At 40.7% G+C, this 27,301-nt stretch overlaps 1 protein-coding gene across 1 annotated transcript in view; it reads left to right on the plus strand.

Annotated features, from left to right (window-relative positions):
• SLC9A9 (solute carrier family 9 member A9) overlaps window positions 1-27,301 on the plus strand; it is a 539,379-nt gene that overhangs the window by 20,929 nt on the left and 491,149 nt on the right. The window contains exons 3-4 of the mRNA XM_004419282.3: window positions 22,745-22,822; window positions 24,356-24,432. Of these exons, the coding sequence (XP_004419339.2) occupies window positions 22,745-22,822; window positions 24,356-24,432 (155 nt within the window). The remainder of the gene's footprint in view (window positions 1-22,744; window positions 22,823-24,355; window positions 24,433-27,301) is intronic.

The following is a 27,301-nucleotide window of genomic DNA, read 5'->3' on the forward strand; positions in this document are numbered from 1 at the left end:
TGGTAGAATTGTAGTGTCGTGGATGCTTAATGCTTGAAGAAACTAAGATATTATCTCATCTTAGTTGTATAAATACACATAATAAATTCATATCTGGAGAAATTATATGATGGGTCCAGGGTACCACTACTGCCCAGAGGCAAAAGTGGGACACATAGCACTTTACACTGCATCCTGAGTGGTTTATTGTCCACACTACTGGACAGGATCCCAAGTGGACAGGCTCCTGTGGACAGAGAAGGGCAGGGTGCCTCGGGCTGAGGTTTGGGGAATCTCACAGTGAGACAAGTAGGAGGAGATGAGGACCAGTGCTGGAAAGAGAAGAGGATGGTCAGAGTACAGGAAGAGGTCCAGCACAGCAGAGTCACAGAAGCAGAGGATGGTCAGAACTACAGGAAGAGGTCCAGAATAGTAGAGTCATGAAAGCCAGCAGTATAGCCCCACTGCGTCGTTTTTCTTTGTGGTACAGATTAAAGGGAGTATTGGCCTTTGTTTCTGAAAGTTACAGGATGAGGAAATGAGTTTTATTCTCAGTTAGAAGAATATAGTTTAGAGGCTTAGATGAAATTCTTGACTTCAGGATTTGGAGAGGCTAGAATGAATTCCTGTGCTATGTAATCGCCTTTTGGAAGATTTGTAAGAGCCTATGTACTTCTGGGATGGTTAGGCACTGATGTGCTTGGAAACAGCACTGGGCTTGATGGCTCCTTGAGTTCCTTCCAGTAAGAAGGTATAAAACTGGAAAATATGAGAGCTGTTGACATTTATATAAGCAGCAGTGTTCTGTGCTTTTACGTCGTGTGTAAACATAAAAATTTTAAGAAATACCATATGCCACGCTTATTTTGTTCATGCTCAATACAGATAAAAGTGTAGAAGAGAAAAAAATATTTTCACTTAAATATTGGTGAAAACAGTATTTTTCTATACATTTTGAGCAGCTGATGATCTCAAAACAACCTTCTGAGAGAATAAAACTAGATTGTGTTGCTTTCTATCTGTCTAGTCAATGTTTCCAATTGTTCTGTGAATCCAAGGTATCCTTAACTGGTTTTAACTTAGTGGGGCCTATATTCTATTACACAATGGCTTTACAAACACTAATTTGTTATGTAATATTTAGGAATACCAAATATCTACTAAGCATTTCTGAATTTCATATCAAAGACATTTAAAACTTGCTTGGGAAGAGCAGAAAGAACTATTGCCATCATTCGTTCATTCATTCATTCTTTCAGTACAAATGAACTGAGTGAGTCCCATTGGTTTCAGTTCTGAAATAAGGAATGGTCTCAAAGAGTTTATGAGTAAATCAGGGGAAAACACAGCATACGAATAAATGGATAAATACAGTACAAGGCAGGTACCAAAGGAGTGGGCCAAGGGCCACAGGCACTCAGAAGGGGACAATGTTATTTCCTGTTAGGGTGATGGGAAAGATTCCAAAGAAAGATAGTTTGTTGATTCTGCTGGTGGTGATGTGTGTGATGTGTGCTGTTGGGAGAGGCATTCCAAGCGGAGGGAAAAGCGTGATATGGAAGTGGAAAAAAGGATAGAGAATATTCCAAGAAAGAAAAACATTTCCGATTTTTTGAAATATGGAAGAGCAGTGAAACACAGTGCTATAAATAAGTGCAGAGCTTGATTACAGGAGCCCCTGAATGCCAGCTGGAGTAATCCCCACTCTGAAGTCAGTGGAAGAGTGTAATGTTGACAAAAGCAAATGGCTGGTTAGGCTGCCATGTACAGGGTAGGAAGTGGAAGCAAGGAGACAGATGAGGCCTCAGTTTAGATGGCAACCAAGGGGCAGATGGAAGAGAAGGAAGGAAGGAAGATGTTGTGGAATTTGGACCAACTGGGCACAAGGAGGAAGAGAGAACAGCTTACTCTGCTCCCCTGGTCTTGTGCGCTCACAGAGGGTGGTGGGGCAGAAATGGGGAAGTTAGAGGTTAGAGGAAGGAGCTGGTTTGTAAGGGAAAATCACAAGTATAGCTTAAAAGTGATGAATGAATGATTCAATTTATTTCGTTATTAATTTATTTATCATTGATTTAACATATATATGTTTACCATATTGAGCTGGAAAGGTCAGCAGGCCATTTGGTTGGAAAAGTCTTGCAGAACCAGTAAATTTTCAAAATGTTGTAAAGACAGTTAAATTTATACTTCCTATCATTCATAAATCAGTTGACTGTCATGTAAAAAGTCAAAGGAAACTACCCAGTGAAAATTTTGCCGAGTCTTCACTTCCTGCATGACAAGTGACACTATCATTTGGTAAGGGAAGTTATTTTGGAGTAAGTTACACTGCTGAGTAATCTGTCCTGTCTATTGTTTCAGTAAAGAGAATTGCCAGACTGCAAATAGGTCACGCTGAAGCTATTATCAATTGTGTTGATAATACTGTGTATTTAGAGATATTTTAAGGAAGCCCTTACAGCACAACTAATCATATGATTTTTAAAAACAATTTTGTATTTGCAGCTTTAAAACATCAGTGTCTTAATTTTTTTTCTGACTGTCCAACTTTTTCTAATAGTGATTTTGACTTTTTGTGGTTCAGAGTCTTAATTCTCATATATTTTTTATGAACTGCTTTTGTTCTTTCCAATCTTTCCATTTGCTTGATTATTCTGGCTGCAGAGGCCGGGGCACAAAGCTCTTCTGGTAACAGGAACAGTTGACCAGAAAGAGTCATTGGACCGCGAGATAAATATGTGCAGTTAATGCTGGGACACTTTGGGGGAGGATAAAGAAAAGACAGGAAAGAAATCTCCTCTACAACTGTTCTAGGTACACTGAGAGAAGTAAGTGTCAGATAAATCAGCACTTGGGGTTTGGAGAAACAATTGTAGGATACTATCAATTATTCTTCCATTCTACAGAGAACAGGGCTTTGTGACTGATGTTTCTCTATCGTGACAGGTTTTGGCTCTTACCACATGCGATGGTCCTGGGGAATCTCAAGTTTGGCAGTGAATGGGATGAGGCTGTTTGCATAGACTCAGCTACTTACATCCTAAACCTTAGTTAAGAGATCTGTTGTTAATAAAGAAGCTTAACATTTTTTATTTGTTTTAGCTATTTTCTTCCACCTTTGTTCAACCTTTCTTTGCAGAAAGTTGGCCTGAGAAATGATTTCTAAAATGTCTCAAGACTCTAAGTATTTCTTTTTTATTTTTTGCTGTGAAGGTATTTTTTATTTTATTTTTTTCTAGTTTTATTGAGATATAATTGACATAAAACTGTATTAATTTGAGGTGTACAACATAATGATTTGATATATGCATATATATAACAAAATGATTGCCACCATAAATTTGGTTAACATCCATCACCTCACATAGTTACAAATTTTTTTTCTTGTGAAGGCCGGCCCTGTGATGTAGTGGTTAAGTGCACGCACTCCGCTGCTGGCGGCCCGGGTTTGGATCCCAGGCGCGCACCCACGCACTGCTTGTCAGGCCATGCTGTGGAGGCGTCCCACATAAAGTGGAGGAAGATAGGCACGGATGTTAGCCCAGGGCCAGTCTTCCTCGGCAAAAAGAGGAGGATTGCCATGGATGTTAGCTCAGGGCTGATCTTCCTCACAAAAAAAAAAAAGATCTACTCTCTTAACAACTTTCAAATATACAATATAGTTCTATCAACCATAGACACCATGCTGTACATTACCTCCCCAGGACTCATTTATCTTATAACTGGAAGTTTATACCTTTTGATCACCTCAACCATTTCCCCCACCCCTCACCCCTCATCTCTGGCAACCACCAATCTGCTCTGTTTCCATGAGTTCTGTTTTTTTAGATTCAACGTAAGTGAGATCATAAAGTATTTGTCTTTCTCTGTCTTATTTCACTTAGTGTAATGTCCTCAAGGTCCATCCATGTTGTCACAAACGACAACCTTTCCTTCTTTTTTATAGCTAAATAATATTCCATTATGTGTATACACAGTTCAATATTATTTAGCTTTAAACATATACATATATATACAGTACATACATATATGTATATACGTTTCCTTTATTCATATCTTGGCTATTGTAAATAATGCTGTAATGAACATGTGAGTGGAGATATCTCTTCAAGATCCTAATTTCAATTCCTTATGAAATATAACCAGAAGTGGAATTGCTGGATCACATGGTAGTTCTATTTTTAATTTTTTGAGGAACCTCCATACTGTTTTCCTTAGAGGCTGCACCATCTTACATTCCCCCCAACAGTACAGAAGTGTTCCCTTTTCTCCACATCCTTGCCAACACTTGTCATCTCTTGTCTTTTTGATAATAGCCATTCTAACAGGTGTGAGGTGACATCTTGTGGTTTTGATTTGCATTTCCCTGATGATTAGTTCCATTTGGTTTTAACTTAGTCATTAAACAACACAGATTTTCTTCATTCATTTAGTCATTCGACAGATATTTATTTACTGGGGACTCATCATATGCCAGGCACTTGTTTTAGGTGTTGCAAGTATAGCAGTGACCAAATCGAAGTCCTTGCTCTCATGGAGCATAGATCCTAGGGGAGAGAGAGACAGGGACAGTTCAGCACGAGCATTTCTAATCTAATGTCAAGTGGAGACATGTGCTGTGAAGAAAAGTTAGCAAAATGAGAGGCTGGAGAGTGAAGAGTGTTTAGACATGTCCTGCAGGGAAGCCCTCACTGGGGAGGCGAAGTTGGAGCTGAGATCTGCATGAAGCTGCGAGTGAGCCACGCAGAGATCTGGAAGAGGAGAATTTCAAAGCTGAGGGCAAAACTAAATAATATTGGATGCCTTTGCTTTCTGGAAGTCATTTTTTTCCATTGCCGAGTCTTTGCTATATTTTTCATCAATATTCAAGATCATTCTGTCTATACAAAAAGTCCTGGAAAAATTCTATTTGTGGTGGTAGGGAAGGGTGGAGGAGAAGAAGAAAGATGTCAGCTTGGAATGGGGAGTGAAAATGCAGAAATAACAGGAACATTGTGCCCCAAAGCCTGGCAGGCCCTGTGTCGAGTCCTGGCCACTTTTGCAGGCTTGCCTTCAGAATGCACAGCCCAAACACCAAGGAGTTGATCTACTACCCTTTCACCGTAACCTGGAGCACCCTGAACAGCAGGATTAAGAATTGCACTAAACAGCATTCCTTCACCAGATATGTTTGGGAGAGTTTGGGTTAAGACCCTGCCACCTGGAAGGCAGCTTGGCTTTCTGAGACAGGGCTATGGACACAGCACTCAGAAACTCTCTTGACCCTAGGATAGAGAATTTTTTCCTTCTTCTTCACAAATCATCACTTAGGACTCGTGTTCTAAGGAAACCGACTGCTGGAACATTTATTTGGGGCAGGGATTGCATTCCAACCAGCTGTTGTGGAATTGCATTCCAAAGGCTGTTGGTGACAGTGACCTCTTGGACTGCCATGTGATTTGAGCACAGATTGTACTGATGTCTCTCACACTCACTCTTGGTTGTGAAAGGAAAGGAATCGTGTGAAAGTATATGTGTAGGTTGAACACTGGGGTTGATGTTCTTTCTAACATAAAATTTAGTAAGAGGGGAGTGGCTATGAGAATAAAGGGAATGGCTTCTCAGATCCTTGGCTTCAAGCCCTAGAAAATATCCCAGACCACCATAGAGAGAAACAACTGGGATGCCCACCCATCTCCCAGTCACCCCTGCCTCCTGACTATTGCCTGGTCTTGGACCATCTTAAGCCACCAAGAACACGATGGTGGTTCTTGGGCCTTTGCAGCCTTGGCCATATATAGAAACCCATGGTTTCATCCATCTGTCCATCCATTTGCCTAGTTCCAGAGGGGACTTAAAGTAGTAGTACAGACATATTTTCTAGAAACTATGGGAGCCAGCATGGCAAAACATACCATAAACAGTGCTTTGGGATACTGAGTAGCTGCCACCCACTTAGGTAACAAAGGACAGGTTTTCACAGCTGTTTTTGGGAGGAGCGGGTGGCTGGGCACTCTAAAGCTGTTCTCTCCACTTCCCTGTCTGACTCAGTCAAGATCATGGTGAATTATGTTCCATGAGAGGCCAATCTTTAAAAAGTATGACTCATACCTTGTTATTTGATACTATTTTCTGTATTTATTAATAAGTCCATATTTATTACAGAACAAAGTATCCCTTCTAAGTGACCTTTCCAAAAAACCCCCAAATATTACTCTTTTAAGCATCAGCGCATATGTGGTGGAAATTGGCATGTATGAGGAAGCATAATGTTATGGTTAGAGCCCACTCTGCAGTCAGAATAACTGGGTTCAAACCCAGGTCTACCTATAACCTGCTGAGTGAGCTTCAGCACATGACCTAACCCTCGGTGCCTTAGTTTTGTCTGATGAGGCAATGCGAGTACCAAGCTTAAGGGTATTATAAGGACTAAATGAAATAGTTCACATAAGGGGCTAATATGCCAGGCATGTAATAAGTTCTCAGTAAATATTTATTATAAGCACCAGCTAACTGCTAAGTACTTTAAAACACTGATTTCCAAACTTTTGATTATGCATCCCATCAGTAAAACACTTTTGAGTGTATGTACCTAATATATGCCTATTTATTTACAAATGAGTTGCAAGTACTACTGTACCAACATATTATGTACATTATAAAGCAATATCAAACTATAATTTTTAAAAGGATGAGATAAAAATGAAATATAAAATATTCTCTGCACACCCAAGTGGATCATCTTGTTCACTCTCTAGCACATGCACACCTCAACTTAGAGACCAATAGAATAGCTCATATTTTATTAAAATTTTATTTTTATTTTTTATATATTTCTTTAAAAATTCTGCTCCTGTCTGAAATCTTAAATACTGTAATCTGAGTCCCAGCAGCAGCAGTATGTACACAGGCTCTTAGCCTGAGATAAGGATGTTCTTAGGGGCTGATTAGCTTTGTGGGAACACTCATTCCCACCCCAAATGACCCTACTGCTATACTCCAGTGTCCAGTTCTATTGTCTCGTAACTCCACCAGTTGTTCTCCCACTGTATCTTAGCTGAATTGTAAGTTAATATTTGTCTCTATGATGTTTGGAAGAATGTCTGTCTCCTCACTAGACTGTAGGCTCCAGGAGGGCAGGGATAAGGTCTGTCTGTGGTCACATTGTATCCCAGCTCACGGCAGGGTGCCTGGCACATGGTAGATACTCTGTGGATCCTGATAAGTGAGTGGATGATATAATGAAGTATCATTCTCCGCTTGTCAGTTGCTACTTCTCGCTGCCACTCTGCCATCTTCTTTGGGGGCCATTTTATATCCAAATATCTATCACAGATTTCCCTCAGAGTGAGTACCAGGGCTCTGTGATGGTTGTTTGCTACTTAGAGGGTTGAATTTCTAGAGGTCTCTTCTCCAACTACTAGAGTAGGGATGGAGGGAGAGAAAGAAATAGAGCCTGGGCACAGGAGAGACAAACAGAGGGGGACGGTGGGAGGGAGGAAGAGAGATTTCCCACCAGGCTTTTAGTCTGAGTGCATAAAACTTAAAGTGGATCTTTCATTTCTTTTCCCCTTTGCTTTGTTCCTTCTAAAACATTGAACTGTGGCAAGAGTGCACGTTTATTGTTGCTGGTCTCCAGCAAGTAGTTACATAAGTTTCCATCCCACTGCCTTTCCGGGTTCTTCCTCAGGTCATTAAGTAGCTCCTCATCAGTGGCTTATACAGCCTGAAGGTAGGGTCTGCTTCAGCCAGCACAGGAAGGGGGGGACCATAAGGCAGCTGGGCAGTTAACTGCCTCATCTCCTGTTGCCATGTAAGCCTGTCTTGAGTTGGGGGTCTCTCAGCTGCTCCTCTCAGATCCATTTCTGAGGCTAACTGGACTCTGTCTGATTTACGGAGTTCTGCCTCAGGTCGGGGTGTGTGGAGCAAGCACGTCCTGCAACTTCAGGTGCTGTTCGCCTGTCTTTCTGACTGTGGCGTGTTGGATTCCCAGAGAAGTGGACTCTGAGGTGGAGTTTAGTGAGGAGGGTGGTTAAGCGCCCTTGAGATCACCACTCTGTGAATGGAGGAGGAAGGAAGCCTGCGGGGGCCAAGGGAGAAGTTAAGCTGAGATGCACGCCCAGTCAGAAGGCCTCTGCAGATTTATCCCCAGTTGGACTGAGGTGGCCTGGCCTCTAAAATACCAAATCATACTGTCTTTAGGTATGGGCCGCTCTGGAAAGGGCGTGACCTTGGGTGAGGTGGCTCTTTGCAGTCTTGGCAATCCCTGAAGAGACTGACAGCATTCCTAGCAGCGGGGGCAACAAGGCCTTCATTGACTGGGAATCCCAGTATCTGACACACTGACACTTGTAGAGGTGTAAAAATCTTTCCTTCTACCGTCTGGGTTCTTGCCTAGGGACCCTGTAACCAAAGACAGATTAGTAAGAGAAAAACAAACAGAAGTTTATTAACATGTTAGTTGCATATCTACATGGGAGAAATCTAGGGAATGAGTAACCCGGAGATGGCTTAGAATTCGGGCTTGAATACCATCTTCAGCTAAAACGAAGGAAGAAGGTTGTGGGGGAGGCAAGTTTTAGGAAGGTGACCAGGAAAAGTATGGTAAACAAGGGTAAGGTTGTTATGCAGATTTAAGCCTGTGCCTTCTCCATTGGTAAGTTTCTTATGCTTTGGAGTCATCCTTCTCTTCTTGGTACTGAGAGGGAGACAGCCTTACAAATGGATATTTCCTTATTGTAAATTTTCCTTATAAAAGAATAACTTCTAGTCTGTTTTATAGGGCTTTTCCTGGGTCTACTCTTTCTGAAAATAATCCTTATGCCAAAAAGGCATATTTAGGGGGAGCATATTCTGGTCTCCTATATCTTCCATAGGCTGGGAACCTTGATATGGGTTCTGTGCTCAGAAACAGTACCCGAATGATGAGTTAACACATAGTTGGGGTAAAATGACGCGGTGGAGTCAGGGCAGGCTTGTCCTGCCTACTGAGAGCTGCTTATTTATTAAATATCCAAGAGTTTTGCAAGCCAGTTGTTCAAACATTGGCAGCTTGAAATGGGCTGTGGTAGGAGCATTTACACCACAGAAATTGTCAAGTGCTGCAAATCAGGGCTTGTGGTCTTTTGTTTTTCCTCTAGAGAGATAGTTTACCAGCATACCACTGAATATAAGCCTAAATGATAGCACTTTTTAGAAGAATTAGAAATATCCAAACACCTCATTTTTCACCTCACCAAAAAGTCCTTTCCTACATGGTGATTGTCATAAAATTCTGTTGTTAGAGCTCATGTCTTCAGCTTAAACTCCGACTGCATAAGGTGATATAGGGACGTGCGTTAGGTTTCATCTTAATCTGTTCAGGCAGCTATAACAAAAAAAGCCATAGTCTGAGTGACTTAAACAACAGACATTTGTTTTTCACTGTTCTGGAGGCTGAGAAGACCAAGATCAAAGCACCAGCATATTTGGTGTCTGGTGAGAGCAAGCTTCTTGGTTCATAGATGGCTGTCTTCTCCCTATGTCCTTACATGGTGGAAAGAATGAAAGAAGTCTCGAGTTTTTTTTTTTTAAGGGCACTAATCCTGTTCACGGGGGCTCCACGCTTATGACCTAATCACCTCCCAAAGGCCCCGCCTCCAAACACCATCACATTGGAAACTGGATTTCAACATACGACTTTTGAGGAGACACAAATATTCAGTCTGTTGTAGTTTTGTAGTTAACCCTAGGGCTGAATCTTCTCTCTGCCACTTCCAGCACCGAGACCTTAGACAAGTTAACTTCTCATATTTTTCTTAATCTATAAAACAGGGATTAGCGATACCCACTTTAAAGGGCTGCTTTTCGAAGTAAATGAGAAAAGTTATGTTTAGTGTTAGATGTGTCGTAAATATTACTCTGCTTCCTTACCATCTGCCCTTGATGGGCACAGTTTTCTCCCTTGGGTCAGGTTTGAGGTGGGCATGATGGAGGAAGTTTGGTGTTGGTTTCTAATGCACTGTTTTTAAGGTGAACACACCATCTGAAAAACACGTTATTTTAATTTTAAATCAAGCTGTTTGGCATCTCCTTTCTGCTGATTTTCGCATCCCTCCCACCCCCCCCAACCCTAAACTACCCCCCCCCCCCACCCCGGCCCACCATCCCCTCCAGCATGTCTGCTGTCACTGTGATCCTTGCTGGCTCAGCCCTCCCTGTCTGGCTTCCCCAGGCCAGTTGCTCCCTGCTGAGGTCTTGTGATGCAGAAGCTGCAAGCACGCTTCAAAGCTAAGGCCTGAAAAGATAATGGGAACTCAGAAAACTTGTAGGGCAAATAGAGACTCTGTGGGGCTGCGATGCTCCTGTATATTCTGAGGGTTAGAAAGCACAGTTTCTTTTGCCTATAATATAAAGATTGGCCAAGATTAAGATCAATTCCAAACTGAGGGGAAAAATCACTCTTGATGCACAGGTTTTTAGTTGTGTTGGAGGCCTTTGTTTCCACAGTTTTCACCTGGTTACTGAGGAATGAATACTCTTGGTGAGATGAGGGGCCAGGCCCTTCTTACACCCAGCTGTTATTTTCTCTTCCCCTGCTGATATCAAGTCAGTCTTAGAACAGAGTGCCACTGTCATGTCAGTACCACAGCTAGTAGGGGGAGGTAGGCGGCCCACACAATGAAGGGCAGGGGACCAGCAGCCAATCCAAGTTATGTGTAGCCGGTTAAAAGCCAGGAGTCTGGGTGTCTAGGGTCAGGAGTAGGAAACCTCATCATTCGTCTTTCAACCTGAAACTCTTGAAGGTGAAGGGGGGCATGATGAAGTCCAGGACAAAGGCGTTACCTGGAACTGTTCTGGTCAAACCAGGACTTACGGTTGCCTTAGTATAGTCACAAGAGTAACAGGGGTAAGTTCATGTGTCAAGAGTCTTATGCAGAAACACGGGAGACTCTGGCCATCGGTGACGAGGTGCTGGAGCAATGGTCTGGAAAACCCAGGCGGCCTTTGTATATTTGCAGCTAATGAGGACATACCCAGCAGGGGAGTGGGTGCCCTGACCGCACAGGTGGATGGCAGATAGAATACTGTAGTTGAGACGGCAGCCCCTGGAGCCGTGCTACTTGGTTCAGATGCCACTTTCCAGCTGTGTGACGTTGGCTGAGATGACTAACTTCCCTAGGCTTCAATTTCCCCATTTGTATAATGGGATATTCCTAACTACTTTGTAGGGTCATTGTGCCTTGCAAATCAGAAATACACATAAAGTACTTAGAATAGTGCCTGGCTCATAGTAAGTGCTCAAAGTATATTAACTCTTAGTTTTATTATCAAAAAGCAATGGACTCACAATTTGAAGCTAGGGTTTGAGTCCCAGTCTTGCTACTTACAAGGCGTGTGACTTTGGACAAGTCATTTAACTCTCTGAGCCTTGGTTCCACCTCTGAAAAATGAGGTGTTCACAATACTTACCTCAAAGTGTTGTTGTGAAGAAAGAAATGAGAGACTCTGTATGAAGGCGCTTTTAAAACTATAACAGCCATTTGGAAATGACAGTTATTTTTATTATTAATTATTATGATTAATTGACAAGTGGTAACTGTACTAGTCTATAAGTGAGGAAGACAAACTCTGAACTTCAGCCCTGCCTAAATTATAACTGTGCATTCCCTTTTTCCAAGGTAGTTTACTTACAAAGTTTTTCGCTATTGCCTTGTTCATTTCAATCTCACCATTATTCCACGAGGCAAACAAATATCGCCCCCATGTTTCAGAGTACAACTGAGGGTCTGAAAGCTACATGATTTGGTCAAGATTGATCTGTGGCAGAACTGGTTTTAGGATCAGGTCTTCTGACTCTGAGTTCAATGTTCTTTCCACAACTCCATGTTTCTAAGTTAAATATTTAGAATTATGTAAATGTTTTGTTCTCAATTCTCCACTTATTTGCCTGGAGTTGTAGACACTACCTACCTCCAATGAAATACCAGTGTTTATATCTGTCCTTTTTGTACATATAATGTTCACAATAGTATATTTCTAACTTTTGGAATTTTAATTACTTGAAAAGTAATCATAGTTTTGTGGCATAATATTCTCACAATTTCTCAATGATAATTTATGATAATTAAAATTTTCTCTACATTGTTCTTCTTTTGCCATTTCTCTGTAATTTAGTTCTGTTTCTACGAACTTCATTGCAAAATATATACATTTAATGATCCACCATTTTTAACCATCAACATTTATAATACCAACTATTCTAGTTGGGGGGACTATCCTCAGCCTTCTAGTAATTTTTGAAAATAATAGAAATAACTCAATAAATTTGGACACGGCATGGGTTAACCATTTACTGAGCATTTATTGCTCACCTGCTTGCTTCTGTATCAGGCCCTTTCAGGTGTTTTATCGCACTGAAAAATCATAACAAATCTGCATCCTCAATTCTTAACTTTTCCTCATATATTATTTATCACTTTTATCATCCCTTAATCTTTTTAAAAGTTTCCATTCTATTTCAGATGTTCATAATTCTTTGTCACTTTAAAAAATATGTGATTTTTTAAATTAGTGATTCTATTACATTTCTCATATAACTGCCTAAAGGATAACCTTACAAGACATTCATTTGAGGATAGGAAAGTTTTTTTTTTTTTAAGGAAGAATCCAAATAATCCCACAATATTATGCAACCACTGTAAATTTTGCTAAATTTCCATCCACTCTTTTTTTTTTTTTTTTTTTTGATGAGGAGGATCAGTCCTGTGCTAACATCCGTGCTAATCCTCCTCTTTTTGCTGAGGAAGACCGGCTCTGAGCTAACATCTATTGCCAATCCTCCTCCTTTTTTTTTCCCCAAAGCCCCAGTAGATAGTTGTATGTCATAGCTGCACATCCTTCCAGTTGCTGTATGTGGGACGCGGCCTCAGCATGGCCGGACAAACGTGTGTTGGTGCGCGCCCGGGATCCGAAACCGGGCCTCCAGTAGCAGAGTGTGCGCACTTAACCGCCAAGCCACAGGGCCGGCCCCATCCAGTCTTTTTATATATAATTTTTTCTATGTGGTTTAAATCAGTTGGTCTCTAAAACTTTATAACTTGCTTTATTTATTTATCGTCATAACCTAAACCCTTCCTCGGGCTTTAAAAATTCAGGTAATGGATGTAAACGTGTTTGATTTTTGATTTGTTTCTAAATTTTCAGTCATGTAAATAATGCTTCATTGAACACCTACCTGTATAAAGCTTTTCCAATATTTTGAGTTATTAAATAGGCTAGCTATCAGATAATAGACATCAAATACCTATTAGACTAAATGTCTTATGGGTCTCTGAACAAAAGCTGGACAATGACAGAAGAGCCTAGCAAAACCAGTGGGAAAAAGATGAACTACCAAATCCCTAGGAACACGCCCGGGACAACTGGCCATCCATATGGAAGAGAGAGAATGGGATTCCTACTTCACGTCATATAACAAATAAAGTTGAGATGGATTAAAGACTTAACTGTAAGCCAGTCATAAAACTTTAGGAGAAAATATATTTATGATATCAGGATAGGGAAATATTTTTTAAAAGAAGTTACCAAAAGCTGAAATCGTAAGGTAAAAATAGAGTAAATTTTACTACACTAAAATAGAAACACTTTTGCATGAAAAAGACACCAAAAAAAAAAAGTTAAAAAATAAAGTTAAAAAGTTTAAGGAAGTGACAGAATAGAAGGGTATATTGGAAATGTAAATAATCAAAATAGAATAGTAACCAGATTGTATGACGAAGTAATCAACAAGAAAAGGTCATATTGGGTAAAAGATATGATCCAAAAATTCACTAAAGAGATATCACAAAAGGCCAATAAACAAGGGAAATATGCTCATTTCAGTAGTAATGGGAAATGCAAGGTAAACGACAATGTGATAACAGCTCAAACTTATCTGATCGGCAAAAATTAGAAAGTTGTCAATACTACGTGTTGGCTAGAATGTGGGGAAATACTCTTGTACTCTCATATGAGAGTGTAAATTGGTATAACCACTTTAAAGTAATTTGGCAATACCTGCTAAAGTTGAAGATTCATATACCATATCATCCAGCAGTACCATTTCTAGGTATTTTCCATTTCTAGAGAAACTTTCACGTGTATGCAAAGACTTGAGCGCAAGAATATCCACTGCATTATTTTTAGTGATAGCAAAAATAGGAAACAATCTAACTGCCTGAATTCTGTTAGAGAAGGGAAAAAACAGTCGTGATACATTCATCCAATAGAATGCTAAACAGCAGTTTAAGTGAATGGACAAGATCCACATGTATTAGTGTAGATAAATCTTAAAAACAATGTTGAATATAAAAAGCAGGATACAAAAGGATATTTATGGTTAAGTTTCTGTAAAATTTAAAAACATACTATATATTTGTAGCTAAGTTTCTGTAAAATTTAAAAATAGACCAATTGTGTGTATTATACTATACTAAAAATAATACTAATTATTGCTTATGGATACACATATATGAAGTACAAGAATACAGCACCGGAAGGAAAGAACACTTTCTAACTTCGGGGTATAGCTTAGTTCCGGGGAGGGGTGGGGGAAGGACTTCAACTCGGACACATCATTTAAAACTTGTTTGAAGCAAAATGAAGAACATTAATGTCATAAAAGAGGAACAGCTCTAGTTTAGGATTTCTAAGCTCAGTGGTGCCTCTGTGTGGCCCGCTGACCTTCCACATGTCCTTCGAACTTTGTGGGATCGATATTAGGTCAGGGCTTCAAACATTTTTTAGCAGAGGAACCCTTCATTCAAAGAAAATCGGACACTGCTTCCCAGTGTGTCCACAGGTGAAATCAAAGCTGCTCGGGCAGAAGCAGAAGGGCAGAGCCAGAGCCAGGGCGGGCGCCAGAGCAGCTGTCATCACTTCCCGTCACCACCACCCCTCCACGGAGCCTGGGATGGGCAGAGAGCAGCCTCAGACCCCTAGGTGGTGCCCTCCAAGGTAGCTGCTCCCTCTGACAGCCTGTGTGTCCATGGCACTGTTTCGCAAACATCAGCCTACGTGAGCCTGTTTCTCTAATGAATGCCTGCCACCTACGAGGGCTCTGTAGGAAACATCTGGAGGAATGGAAGGGTGCTTTCTCCTGAGTACCATCTCCTAATGTGGCTGTTCTACAGATTTAAATGTGGGGAGTAGGATTTCTCTCTATTTTTAAAAACATTTTTTTTTTTTTGCTGCTCGTATCACTTCTTTACCTCCCTAAACTTAGGCCCTCACCACTCTATGTCCTGCTCTGCTCCCCTCCTCCTTCCCTTGTGGCCTTTGTACCTTTGAGTCCCCCCTCCTTCATCCCTCCATCTCATCCAAGGGCCATTTATCAGGTTCCCGAAAGAGCTGCCATTCCACCTCCCAAATGAGGGGCCTGGAACCCACTGCTTCCACGTTCTGCTCTCTTTTCCCTTAACTTTCCTGTACCCACTTCTTGGTTGAAATCAGTTGGGAAGAATCAACAACCTCTTCCTAGTAGTGACATCCAAAGGATTCCTCCTTGGCCCTCAAACTCCTTTGCGTGCCTGTGGATATGGGGGCGGACTAGTAGAGCCAGCTGCTCCCCGGCCATTCCCTGTCAGCCAGGCACAAAAACAGGTTCATTTGGGGTTTTTCATTCTTGCCTCTCTGTTTACTTATTGGATTTCAGATAAATAATTAATAATTGCGAAAAAGTGTGTTACAAATGTGATACTAAGAGATTATTCTGAAAAACTTGTTTCTCTGAAGTTCCAATTTAACTGGGCGACCTGTACGCTTAGTGGCTAAGTCTGGCAGCCCTGCCTCGGGGAGCAGCACCTCCTCACACTGCACTTCTCCTGGCCTTCTGTGCCCCTGAGCCTCCTCCTCCTCCTCCTCCTCCGATTGTTCCTCCGTCGTCCCTTACCACGTGCTGCCACTTCTTCCCAATCCCAGGATTCTGTCCGGGTCCTCTTCTCTTTTCTGCGGCCCTCACTCCTCAGAGATCCCATCTATACTTGTCAATTCATTTCCTCTACACTGAGGATTCTGGGTCGGCCCTGACCTTTCCACCAACCACGTATTTGCAGGTGTCTCACAGAGCCCTCAGACTCAGGGAGCCTCAGCTCTTCTGACCCTCTTACTTCTGCCAGGTCAGCTCCTCCCCAGTCATCTTCTCTCAGTCCTTCACTCAGGAAGGAATCAAACCTAGATTCCTTTTGGGGTTTTCATTTTTGCCTCTCTATTTCACCTGCAAGCCCTGCTTGTCCTCCCTGCCACATGCCTGGCTTATTCTAAGTAAATACTTGTGGAATGAATGGATGTCTCCTGGGTTTGTTCTTTTCTCTACATTCTGTCACAGCCACCTTCATTCACACTGTTATTACCTTGTGCTCCTTTTGGTAACTGCAGCCTGACAGTGGTTTTCCTTCAACCCGTCCAATCTTGAGGCCCCTCCAAACTAATCTACGCAAGACTTCTTCTTTTTTAACAACAAAAAAAATGACTTTAATTTATTTTTTGAGTAGGTGACACCTTCACGCAGCTCAACATTCAAAAAGTACAAAAGGGTATGCTGGGGTTTTGAAGAGGTTGTTCAATATCATCTCTTTTGCCTATCTGATTTTGTAACTAGTTGAGACATGGATACAGGAGTGAGAAAGATGAAGATCTTGGTCTGTGAGCTGGCTTACTTATCTTTCACTCCAGAATTAGAAAGACTTACCCACTCAGCCACAGACCCAGCTGGACTACCTGGGCCTCCCTGCTGGGTTCTGCTCTTGTAAAGGTCAGGACTGGGAGGAGCCAGGGGCATCCACTTTCAGCAAGCAGGCTGATTCCCACATGGAGAGAGAGGAGGCTGAGTTGCACACGCTCAGTTCCTTTTCTCCAACTCACCAATCAGACTAGTCACCCTCTGTTTCCTGGGGAGGGGTGAGTGAAAGATGGGACCAGGCCAGGAGTGTTAAATCCTGGCTGATAGGTTACAGGTGCACCATGAGATATCCATTCCTTCATCCTCAGCTCTGGCTGAGGATGGTCAGAACCCCAGTCTCATCCTATCAGCCCTGAGTAGTCTCACCAAGACGCTAATTTCCCCACAGTGTATCCCACTGCCCCACTATAATCATTTTCCGAGTGTGTCATGATGGGGAAAATGCTGGGGTGCACTGCGCTAAGCAGTGATCATTTCTCTGTCTATAGATATGAAGCCAGGACAAAGAAAGTCACCCTTTCACTAAGTAACAGAAAATCTTTCCTCCAGCCCCCAACCCCCTTCCAGCCATCAGGTTCTCCTCCCTAGCCTCCCCAGAGGCAATCAGTAGTATACATATACAGATAAATATTCGACACTCCCCCTTTTTTTACACAAGTCGTGGAATAGACCAAATGTTTTAACAAACTACCCCCAAATCTCAATGAATTAACACAATTAGGGTTTATTTCTTGCTCACATCCCAATCCAGCGTGGCCTTTGGGCCAGGGAGGGGGCACTGCAGTCTTCTCTAGGAGCCATTAATCATCTGAACTTCCTTTGATCTAGTGGTTCTACCAATCCCTAGGGATTTGGGACCTCTGCCCAGTGTTGTACATGACTAACAAAGGCAGGAAGACGGAGAGCGTGGAAGATCTAGGGGATTTTTATAGACCAGGCTTGGAACTTATTTATTTTACTTCTATCCACATTCAATTGGCCAGACCTTTGTCATATGGCCCCACATGACGACAAGGAAATGTAGTCTAGGTATCTGGCCAGGACAAAAAGGAAATGCATTGTGTGAGCCCATGGCAATTTTTGTTACACATGCCAGACACGCTATTTGACACCTTGCTCTTTTGACTTGACCACAAATTTTAGAGAGCAGCCATATCAGTTCATGGTTTCCTCAGCCTTTCCAATGGTTGCATAGTATTCAATTTTATGGACTATACTCTAATTTATGTAACCAATCCATGGTTCAGTCATCCTCAATGAGTTATTTTTTCATTCTTTCATCTGTAATGAATGCTCTTGTTCTTATATCATTCCACACATGTGTAAGCATATCTGCAGGATAAATTCTCAGATTAGGTTTTTCCGAATTAAATGGTATGGACATTTAACATTTTGATTCCTATTGCTAAATTACCCTACTAAAGGTTATGCAATTTGTACTCCCATTAGCCATTTTATTGGTGAATCCTGCTTGTGTAAAATATCGCTACTTTTCTTCATGTCTGAATGAATATAGTTTAAATCCATCTCTACTGGGTCAGAGTGAGTTTCGTAGTCTGAGTAGTGTCTTCATGCCAGGCCTGAACCTCCTCCTCCATCCCTCAGGAGCCCTTCGTTGTCTGTTTCTGTCTCCCAAGTGTGCCTTGTGCCTCCTATCCTCAATCCATTGCTTCAACAGTTTCTTCCATTTAGAATCCGGTACAGTGAACACTTCTGGAGAAACAATCAGGGCTGGGTACCAAGTAGAACACTTTACATCTATTATTACATTTAATCATCAAAAGTAACTCCAGGAAGTAGCCGTTTGCATACGCATATTGCAAATGAAGAAACTGAGGCTCAGCCAAGTTGAGTAAATATACTAAGGTCATCTAATTAGTATGTGGTATATTTTCATCAAACATTCGGAATTTATTCTTCTTTCTCCCACCCCAGTGCTTCTCACACCAGAGCATAACTTAGGGCAGAGGAAAGGACGTGCACACCCTTGAACTGTCTCTAGGTGCATCCCAAAGCTGCCTGCCCCGAGCCTGCCAAGTTTTCTTTGAAGTCTCCCATTTGTATTAAAAATGCATACATATTTTGAATTTCACTTTTTGATATATCTGCATTTATTTTAATATTTGAAATATTTCAAATTACTTGCTATCAAGTATAAGTGAAACTCCAGGAAGCTGCCAGTTTCCTCTGTGGCTTCCTGAACTCTGGCCCACTGCCTCCAGAGCAGACAAAGGAGCATGATCTGGCCTCCCACAGATAGGCTCGTACCCATCCTTCAAAACCCAGCTCATACGCTGCTTCAACATCAAGCCTCCCTGCAGGGTCAGCAAGCCCAGAGTGGTGTCTCTGTCCTAAAGAACTCTGAACTACAGCTCAGCCCCATGGCTTGGACTAAAACTGCAGGGCATCTTTCCTTTCTTTGACTATAATCTACGTGGATTCAGTCTATCTATCAAACATCTTCAAGTACTCTGCAGCAGAGAAGAGGCTTGTGAAATGTTTAAGGAAAAAAGCATTGAAGATGATTGAACACATTATTTTCTTACCCACATTTACTTTTCCAAAGGAATTGGAAATTGCCAAAATAAAGTCTCCCTTTGAATCCCAACTTCTCTTAAACACTCCTAAATCTTGCTTGAAGTAGTTATCTTAGCCTGGTAGTCCCTTGGAAAGCACGTTTAGTTTGCCCATGCACATACACCCAATTCCCAGTGATGTCCCTGTCACATTGATTGACACTGGGCATGCCATTCATTCCTTCCCCTGTCTCTGGAAAGTGGGGATAATTGCATTTGTCAGCTAGCACTCAGGAATGTTGTCAGAGTTGATGAAACATTGTTTTTAAAAGGCCTCTTTGGAAGTAGTATGCCACATAAATCACAGCCCCCCATTAAGCTGGTTATTTTAGTGCTTATTTATTTAGCAGTTGAATAGAACACTGATATTTCTTCCCAGATAAGTCATATTGAGTTGCTGGATGCATTAATACTCAGGCCCAAACAGAATTTTGTATGTATAACCTTCTGATGAACTTGGGAATTAAACTTGGTACATTTCCTTTCTACTCTTGGAAGTTTTCAAGTTGATTATCACTGTGAACATGTGTCTGGGCCATTCCTAGCCAAATACCAGTGCATATATGAGATAATAGGTAAAAATACTACAGCCTTGTGAACATATTGATATTTTTCTGTCTCCCACATTATCCAATATTTTAAGAATTGAATCCCAATATTTAAAAATGTCACTACTTTCATGAAGCATCCATAATTTTTCCATCTCGGAGTCTCAGATCTGTGTCTCCAAATTAGCCATACCTTTTACAGTATGATAGACCATCTGAAAACTGGATGATATGAATTTTTAAATTCTAGTAACTGTCTATAAATGTACTGTCCAAGAGTGACTAGCCACAGTTGTGAAAATAAAAAACTTAATCCCTCAGTTGTACTAGGCTACAATTCAATTGCCCAATAGCTCATGTAGCTAGTGGCTACTGTATTGGGTAGTAGCATAGTTACAGAACGTGCCCATCTTCATAGAAAGTTCTATTGGACAGTGCTGGTCTATAAGATTTGTATCTTACAAGACTAATGTCTTTAGCTGAGATATTTTTAGATTTCTGTTCTTCCCTTTCTCCCCTGTCTGAGATCTCTCCCCCTCATACTATAATGAAAAATTTTAATTGTTTGGGCCTTAAAAACAGTTTCATCTCCAAGGCCATGATTTGAACACAAAGTCTGAGGAAAATGACACGTGGAATCGCCATCTGGAGGTTGGTGCAGTGGCAGATCCAGCCATTTCTGAGAAATTGTCTGAGTCTGGAGTTACTCCCAGAACTCCGATTTAGCAGTTCCTAAGCTTATAGCATGTCTGAAAGGAACACAAATCTGTTTTGTATATACAAATAAATCCTTGTATGCTGCATGCCATTCTCAGCCTGCCAGTTTCATCTGGCTGCTCCAGAAAATATAAGTCAATAGCACATTAGTTAACCTGCCTGCAGGGAATGGGGCATTTTGATTATTGGAATGTTCTGGTTGAGTGATTAACCTGATTTTTGCAGAAAAACTGCCGAGGCAAGGGCTTTTCTGTCCAAGACGTTGTGCCACTGTAATTCTCTCTTCCAGATGACCACAGCTGCCTTGCTTCATTCCTCCAGCACTCAGAAACACATATCTTTGCTAAAAACTTTCAAATATGCAATTGATGGACTCTCAAAGAGGCCTCATAAAAAATAGATCAATAATGTTGTTTCAGATAGTCTTAAAAAGAAGAGTAAACTTAAAAGGAAAAGTAAGGTCTTTGCCCAATTTTTACACAGTTGTAACATTCAAGAGTTCCTGACAGCAGGGCAGTTTCTTCAAATAGTATAACTTGAAAATATTTATTCACATATTTTATTTTCTTTAGTAATAAATACTTAAAAGTACTTCCTAGATGTTAGGCAATGCCGTATGGGCTTTACAAATATTAATTCATTTAATTTTTATCACCACTTTAGAATTAGGTATCACATCATTATATTCATTTTAAAGATGAAGAAACTGAGGCCCAGAGAGCTATGATAGACCGTAGCCGGTCTACCTGAACGCTCACTGGGACAAGAGTTTGTAGCATCAGTGGGTGAAAAACTAGGTTTATGAGAGGGGACCTGGCTGAGTTAGGTGGCTCCTACTTCCCCCACCTACCCCTTCCCAAATATGAGATGAGTGGAGTTGAGGGGCCAGTATGCAGAAGGGAGAATAAGGACTCTGGCAATGCTCAATTAGGCCCAAAGTGGAAAATGGAGTCAGGAGAGGCTTCTCTTAATTTTTACTTAAATAATCCTTGCCTGTGATGTGTAAGAATGTGATGGGGATATACAATTCATTCCATTTTGACTCTCAAAAGTAATCAATTTTTTTCCAATTTGGCAAATATATATTGAGCAATGGGCTAGCACTGGGAAGGACAAGAGCAACACAGAATTGACTAAGGCATCATTTTGATCCTTGACAAGCTCCCAGTTTAATGAGGGAAACAGTCAAATACAAACGAGTAATCATATGAAGTATGTTATGAAACACGTGCGCTACAAGGGAGGGTCCGAAGTGCTGAAAGAGCCAAGAGGACGGTCAGTTCTGACCGAGGAAATCAAAGCGGCTCTCACGGAGGGGTGGCTTTGCCATCCAGCTTCAGAGATGAGTAAGAACTCAGGCATCAAAGGAGGACGAAATTAGAAATTACAGTTGTGAAACCCAGACGTCTGAAAGACTCTGATGAGTACTATAAAGGTAAGAAGGCCTCAGTGGTGAAATAGTGAATGGCAGTGTGTGTGAGTGTGAGTGTGTGACAGAGAGAGAAAGAGGCAGAGAGAGAGAAGTAGGGAAAGAAGAAGATGTGTCTAAGGAAGGTTGTAAAATTAAATGAGCTTTCATTTTTCAGACTACCCAGCAAATAGCAGATATTGGATTCAAGAATTTCTACATCTCATTTCATTGCAATTCACACCAAGTAATATATATTTTTTGGCCAAGTTTATTTTAACATTTAAGTAAAAGCCAATAAACAAATACTAGAAAAATCTATTCTCACTTTCAAGTGTGTTTTTCCACAGAGTCTGGAAAATATTTTAAACTTTGGAATGGGTAAAGTAGGGAAAACTAAGACAATTTCTAAAAATGTTTTATCTGGGAAAACTTTAAATAAATCCTGGCCAGAAGCTAAAAATGTTTGAGCACTACCAGTGCCTTTGACCAAAAAAAATAAAATAAAATAGAATAAGAACATTTAAAATATAAGGAATGAATAATCAAAATAAAAGGAAAAGGTTTTCTTTGCCCAGAGAGGTTTCATTGAGGTTTTGTTGTTATCAGTGATAGGATGGAGTATAGATCTTACATTTAAAATATTACTTTACAGTTACATTGCATTTATGAATTTCTAAGTTTACATTTTCTCTTATTTTTATCTCTGTTAATTTAATAGCTTGTTAATATGCCTCATACAATCTTAGCAAAGGTGACTATAACTGCTTTGTTTAAACAGATTTTTTAGTGGCCCAAAGGAGCATCTTTGTAACTGCATTTCTGTCTTTTCTGGCAGATGACATTTGATCCAGAAATCTTCTTCAATGTTTTACTGCCACCAATTATATTTCATGCAGGATATAGCCTAAAGAAGGTAAATATACATTGATCGTTTTATTCTTTTACCATTAAGTAGAGAATTTTACCAGCACTAATGAAAAAAAAGTTATTTCATGGGTTTACCTATTTGGTAAGAAGATCATTATCTTAGATTATGTGATATAGATTCAAATCTGACATAGTTAGAATTCTTCTAAACCTCCTCTGTCCAATACACTGGCTGATAGCCCCATGCAGCCATTAAGCCCTTGAAATGCAGGTAGTCTGAGTGGAGATGGGCTTTAAATGTAAAATACGCACTAGATTTTACAGACTTAGAGTATTAAAAAAGAATGTAAAATATTTCAATAATGTTCTATATTGATTTAATGTAGAAATGATAATGTTTTGGATATATTGGGTTAAATAAAACATACATTATCAAAATTCATTTTGCTTTTTTAAAACTAATTTTAATCTAGCTACCAGAAAAATTTTAAATGACACACATGGCTTGCATTATATTTCTATTGGACAATGTTATTCTAGATAATTGTAACCAGACAGTTTGCTGTTAATTGACATTGGGTTTGTCCATCAAGAATGCTTTGCTAATACTCAGCTGTTGATGCTCATAGAGAGAAAGTCCAGTTTTGCAGTTTCTGTGCACTTGCCTGACCTTACTTAGGTATAGCCTGAATGTGCAAATTTCCTAGATTAGTAATTCACATAATAGTTTGTGTCATTATCCCCTGTGCCAGAGAGTGAGGCTCTGCCTGTATGAGTTTTGAGATTCAGAGGTAGTGAGGCTGTTTTTCTGCTTCCCATCCCCCAGCCCGGAGATTCCAGGGGCTCTCCTTCCTTTGGCCTGTGCGCTGCAGCAGCCAGGCAGCTTCTTCCATACAGACCTGATTTTCTCGTGTTCTCCAGGCTCCCTCTTGCTGTTAGTTCTGGCTACTCAGATCCCACTTACAGAACTAGAAGGGAGTTTTCCCAAGCAAGCATGTGAAAGATTTAGAAGGCTGGATTTATTCAGGTCATCCTTCCTCACCTCAAGCCCCAATACTAGGCGTCATTTTGTGTGATTCGTTACAATAAATTGCTGTAGGTGATTAAGGTTTTGTTTCATCATAGTTAGAAGAAATATGTCAGAGATCCAATAAAAGTAAAAAGGCAACTTATATTTCTTGAATAGTATTTTTAAAATGCTAAAGGAGTTCCAGTGACAACAAAACTTCTTAAAAACTCTGTCTTCCCTCAATCATACCAGCGTCCTGCGTGGACAGTGCCCCCATCCCTTCCCTCTCTCTCAGGTCCAGCCGGTTCTGACAGTCATCTCTCTCATCTCTACCCTGTCACCTTCCAGATGTATTTTTTCCCTTTTTCTTTGAGAAACCTCTGTCCTTTGCAGTATCAGTCAGTCAAGTCTTAATTATACAATAAGGCCGGGAACTGAGGCTCCAAAAACAAAATTTGCCTAAACAGTGAGGGAAGGGAGGGGCTTTGAAAGTGCATACGTTTATTTTTATTTCCTGTTACACTAAGAGAAAATGCTGTACTATATGAAATATATATTTTTTCTCCCCAGAGACACTTTTTTCAAAACTTAGGATCTATTTTAACATACGCCTTCTTGGGAACTGCCATCTCTTGTATCGTCATAGGGTAAGTGACGTTCGGAGCTCAAGGGCCAGGAGGCTTCGGGGCCAGTGATCTGTAGGAGGATTCTCACACTTCCTGGACTCACACTGACTGGGTGAATTGTCTATTTTTTTCAGTATATCACATCTTTACACATTTTTCTGGCTCAATTCCAAAGCTTACATGCCTTCTGACGAACAGAAGTTTTCAAATTAAAGCAAACTGGAATTAGATGGCTGGATTTTCTCTGTCAGTTTTCGACTTCTGACTTAGGGAATGTAAATAACTTGGCTTGAGTTACGTGAAGCACATGGCATTCTTTCTTTTTCCTTTTTTTGCTTAAGTAATGCAGATAAGCACATTGAATTCTTTTTTCCATCTCCTTTGCAGGACCCTACCTGTATTTGACAGGTGTACAGTACTAACTATATGTCACGGGTTTTCTTTCTAAGGGAAAATTTACAAGAGAGCAGTCTGACACAGACATCTGCAAATAACAGCAGAGTTGTCTAATACCGGGATGGCTTTTTGGTCGGTACAGTGGAGAATGCAGACTTGTTTTCTCTCATTATATTTTATTGGTTATGCTGCTAAACCCCGAGTCTAACTATACTGGCTTATAGCTCATCATAAAGCAAAATGTGGTACAAAATGGTGAAGCCAATCCAATTCACTTATAACCCTATGCAATACATTAACTCTCCACTGCAGAAAACATGTCCAGTTGCTATGACGATGGGGTGTGGATGTCTTACATTGTCTGATATGCCAACTCTACCCTTGAATTTTACTGCACACAGCTGTTATATCCTAACACAAGAAACTGAAGCTAAGAACACATGCTATCACTCGTCCAGCCCTTCCCTTGTGAAGTGATTAGTGTGTGTCACTGGAAGGCTCAGGAGGTCTCATTCTGTGCACCTGAAAGCAGGGGGCTTTTATGATGAATTCTCCATTAAATTTTTATTGATTTAAGCCTAGAACAACTCAGGCTACATTATATGAAAATGTCCAGCCTGGTTAAGGCAGTGAGGAAGCTAAAGATTTTAGCCCCCGAAGGTGGAGGCTTGCAGGAATGTGGACTGGGGAGCCTCATCAAGTCTGGAGACCTAACAGGTCTTTAAATTGTTTGTGACTGAGAGACGCAGTAGGTTTGATCCTTCTCGGAGCATCTTCAGGGGAGGGCTTCTCTGTTCGGTGGGTATGCCACAGCTAAATATTCAAATTTCAAATTTGGCGAGGGCCTTAGAGACCTGTGTAATTAAAGCCCCTCATTTTGAAGAAGATGAGGAAAATAACATCTTGAAATCTAGTTAATGATCTCAATCTCACCGTCTGTGAGAAGTAGGGTCATGATCAGGACAGGATTCAGAACCTGGGCTCCTGAGCCTGCAAGTCTTACCATCACCCCCCCTTCCTGTAGCAATTTCTCTTGAATTCCTGTACATCCCTATACATTGTTCCTGTACATTGACAGAAGGCTCTGAGGTGTGTGGACTTTCAACAAACGTTCATCGGTTTATAGCAAAGATTGATCTGTAGCAGTTCTATAATATAAGGATCTGAATTTTATAATGGATCCAAATTCTGAACTTGTGGACAATGCTATGCAACTATGGAATAATCAGTTTTTACTATTATCCTGTTTCTTTTGTATAACTGATTTTAAGTATACTTAAGTGTATGCATTTATATAATATGCTTTCGTTATCATGCAAAATCTATAAATTTATTTTTTTTAAAGTGCAACAATGTATAATGTGTGTGTTGTACATAGTTGACTTGTTCTAAAATATTTCAGTTCAAGAGATCTGGTGATATTCATTTACTGGAGTTGGGAACCTTTTCTAACTGATTTTAAGGCTGCAATCAACAATTTATAATGGAAAGTAATTTGGATAAAAAGTACAGCGCCTGGAAAACTTTAAAACTATGTTCCTTGTTTGAACGGGGCATAATCTGAACAGCAGAAACTTGCAGGTTCCTTCTTAATGTGGGTCATTAGATTCAAGTGCAGAAAGGATAGATAGTTTAAAGATTTTAGAGTCTTATCCAGCAAGGTAAGGGAAACCATTGAAGAGCTTTAGCTTGGGAGTGAAAGGGTCAGATTTACACTTTAGGCAGGGCATTCTAGTGGCTGTGTGAAGGAGAAATTTCAAAGTGGGGAAAAGATGGCAGCAGAGGACCATTTAAGAGATGATTTCCATGGGCCAGGTTGGAAGTGATGAGGGCCTGGCCCCAGGCAGTGACAGTAAATGCGGATGTGGAGTCATCAACTTGTAGAAATCCTGAGAGAGAATAGGGTCATCCAGGGCAAGTGTGTGGAGTGAGGAGGGAAGGCACCTGGACAATAGCACTATTTGAAGAAAGGGAAGAGGCGCTCACAAAGGACTGAGAAATATGGGGCCCAAGAAAAGGGCAAAACCCAGCAGGGCATGTGTCTGGAAGTCAAAGGAAGAAGGAGAGGGAGGGTGGACAGTGTCTAACACAGGAGAGGTCAAGTGGGGTAGGAATTGGGGTATCCACTGGATTCAGCCCCTAGGCGGTGATGGGCGACTTTACACTGGTCCTAGGGGCAGAAATAAGGGGAGAGTATTGGCAAGCCTGATTGTTTTGGGTATTGTATGATGAGAAACAAGTATGTATTTTTATGCTGTTGATTTCCACTGATACAATTTCAGAACTACTGACACTTTCATAATTTAGTGACTCTCATTGTATGAGTCACTCAAACTTACACTCAAACCTTAGAAAATGACTGGTCATATTTTTCTGATAAATTAATGGTGATAAGAAAAATACAACAAATGTTTATTGAATGCTCTTTTTAGAAGTACTTTACATGGGTCATTTCATTTAATCCTCAAAATAATCCGATTAAGTTAATACTGTT

Source organism: Ceratotherium simum, chromosome 5 (assembly GCF_057802395.1).
Source record: "Ceratotherium simum simum isolate JZ-2026a chromosome 5, ASM5780239v1, whole genome shotgun sequence".
In the NCBI taxonomy this organism is placed as follows: domain Eukaryota; kingdom Metazoa; phylum Chordata; class Mammalia; order Perissodactyla; family Rhinocerotidae; genus Ceratotherium; species Ceratotherium simum.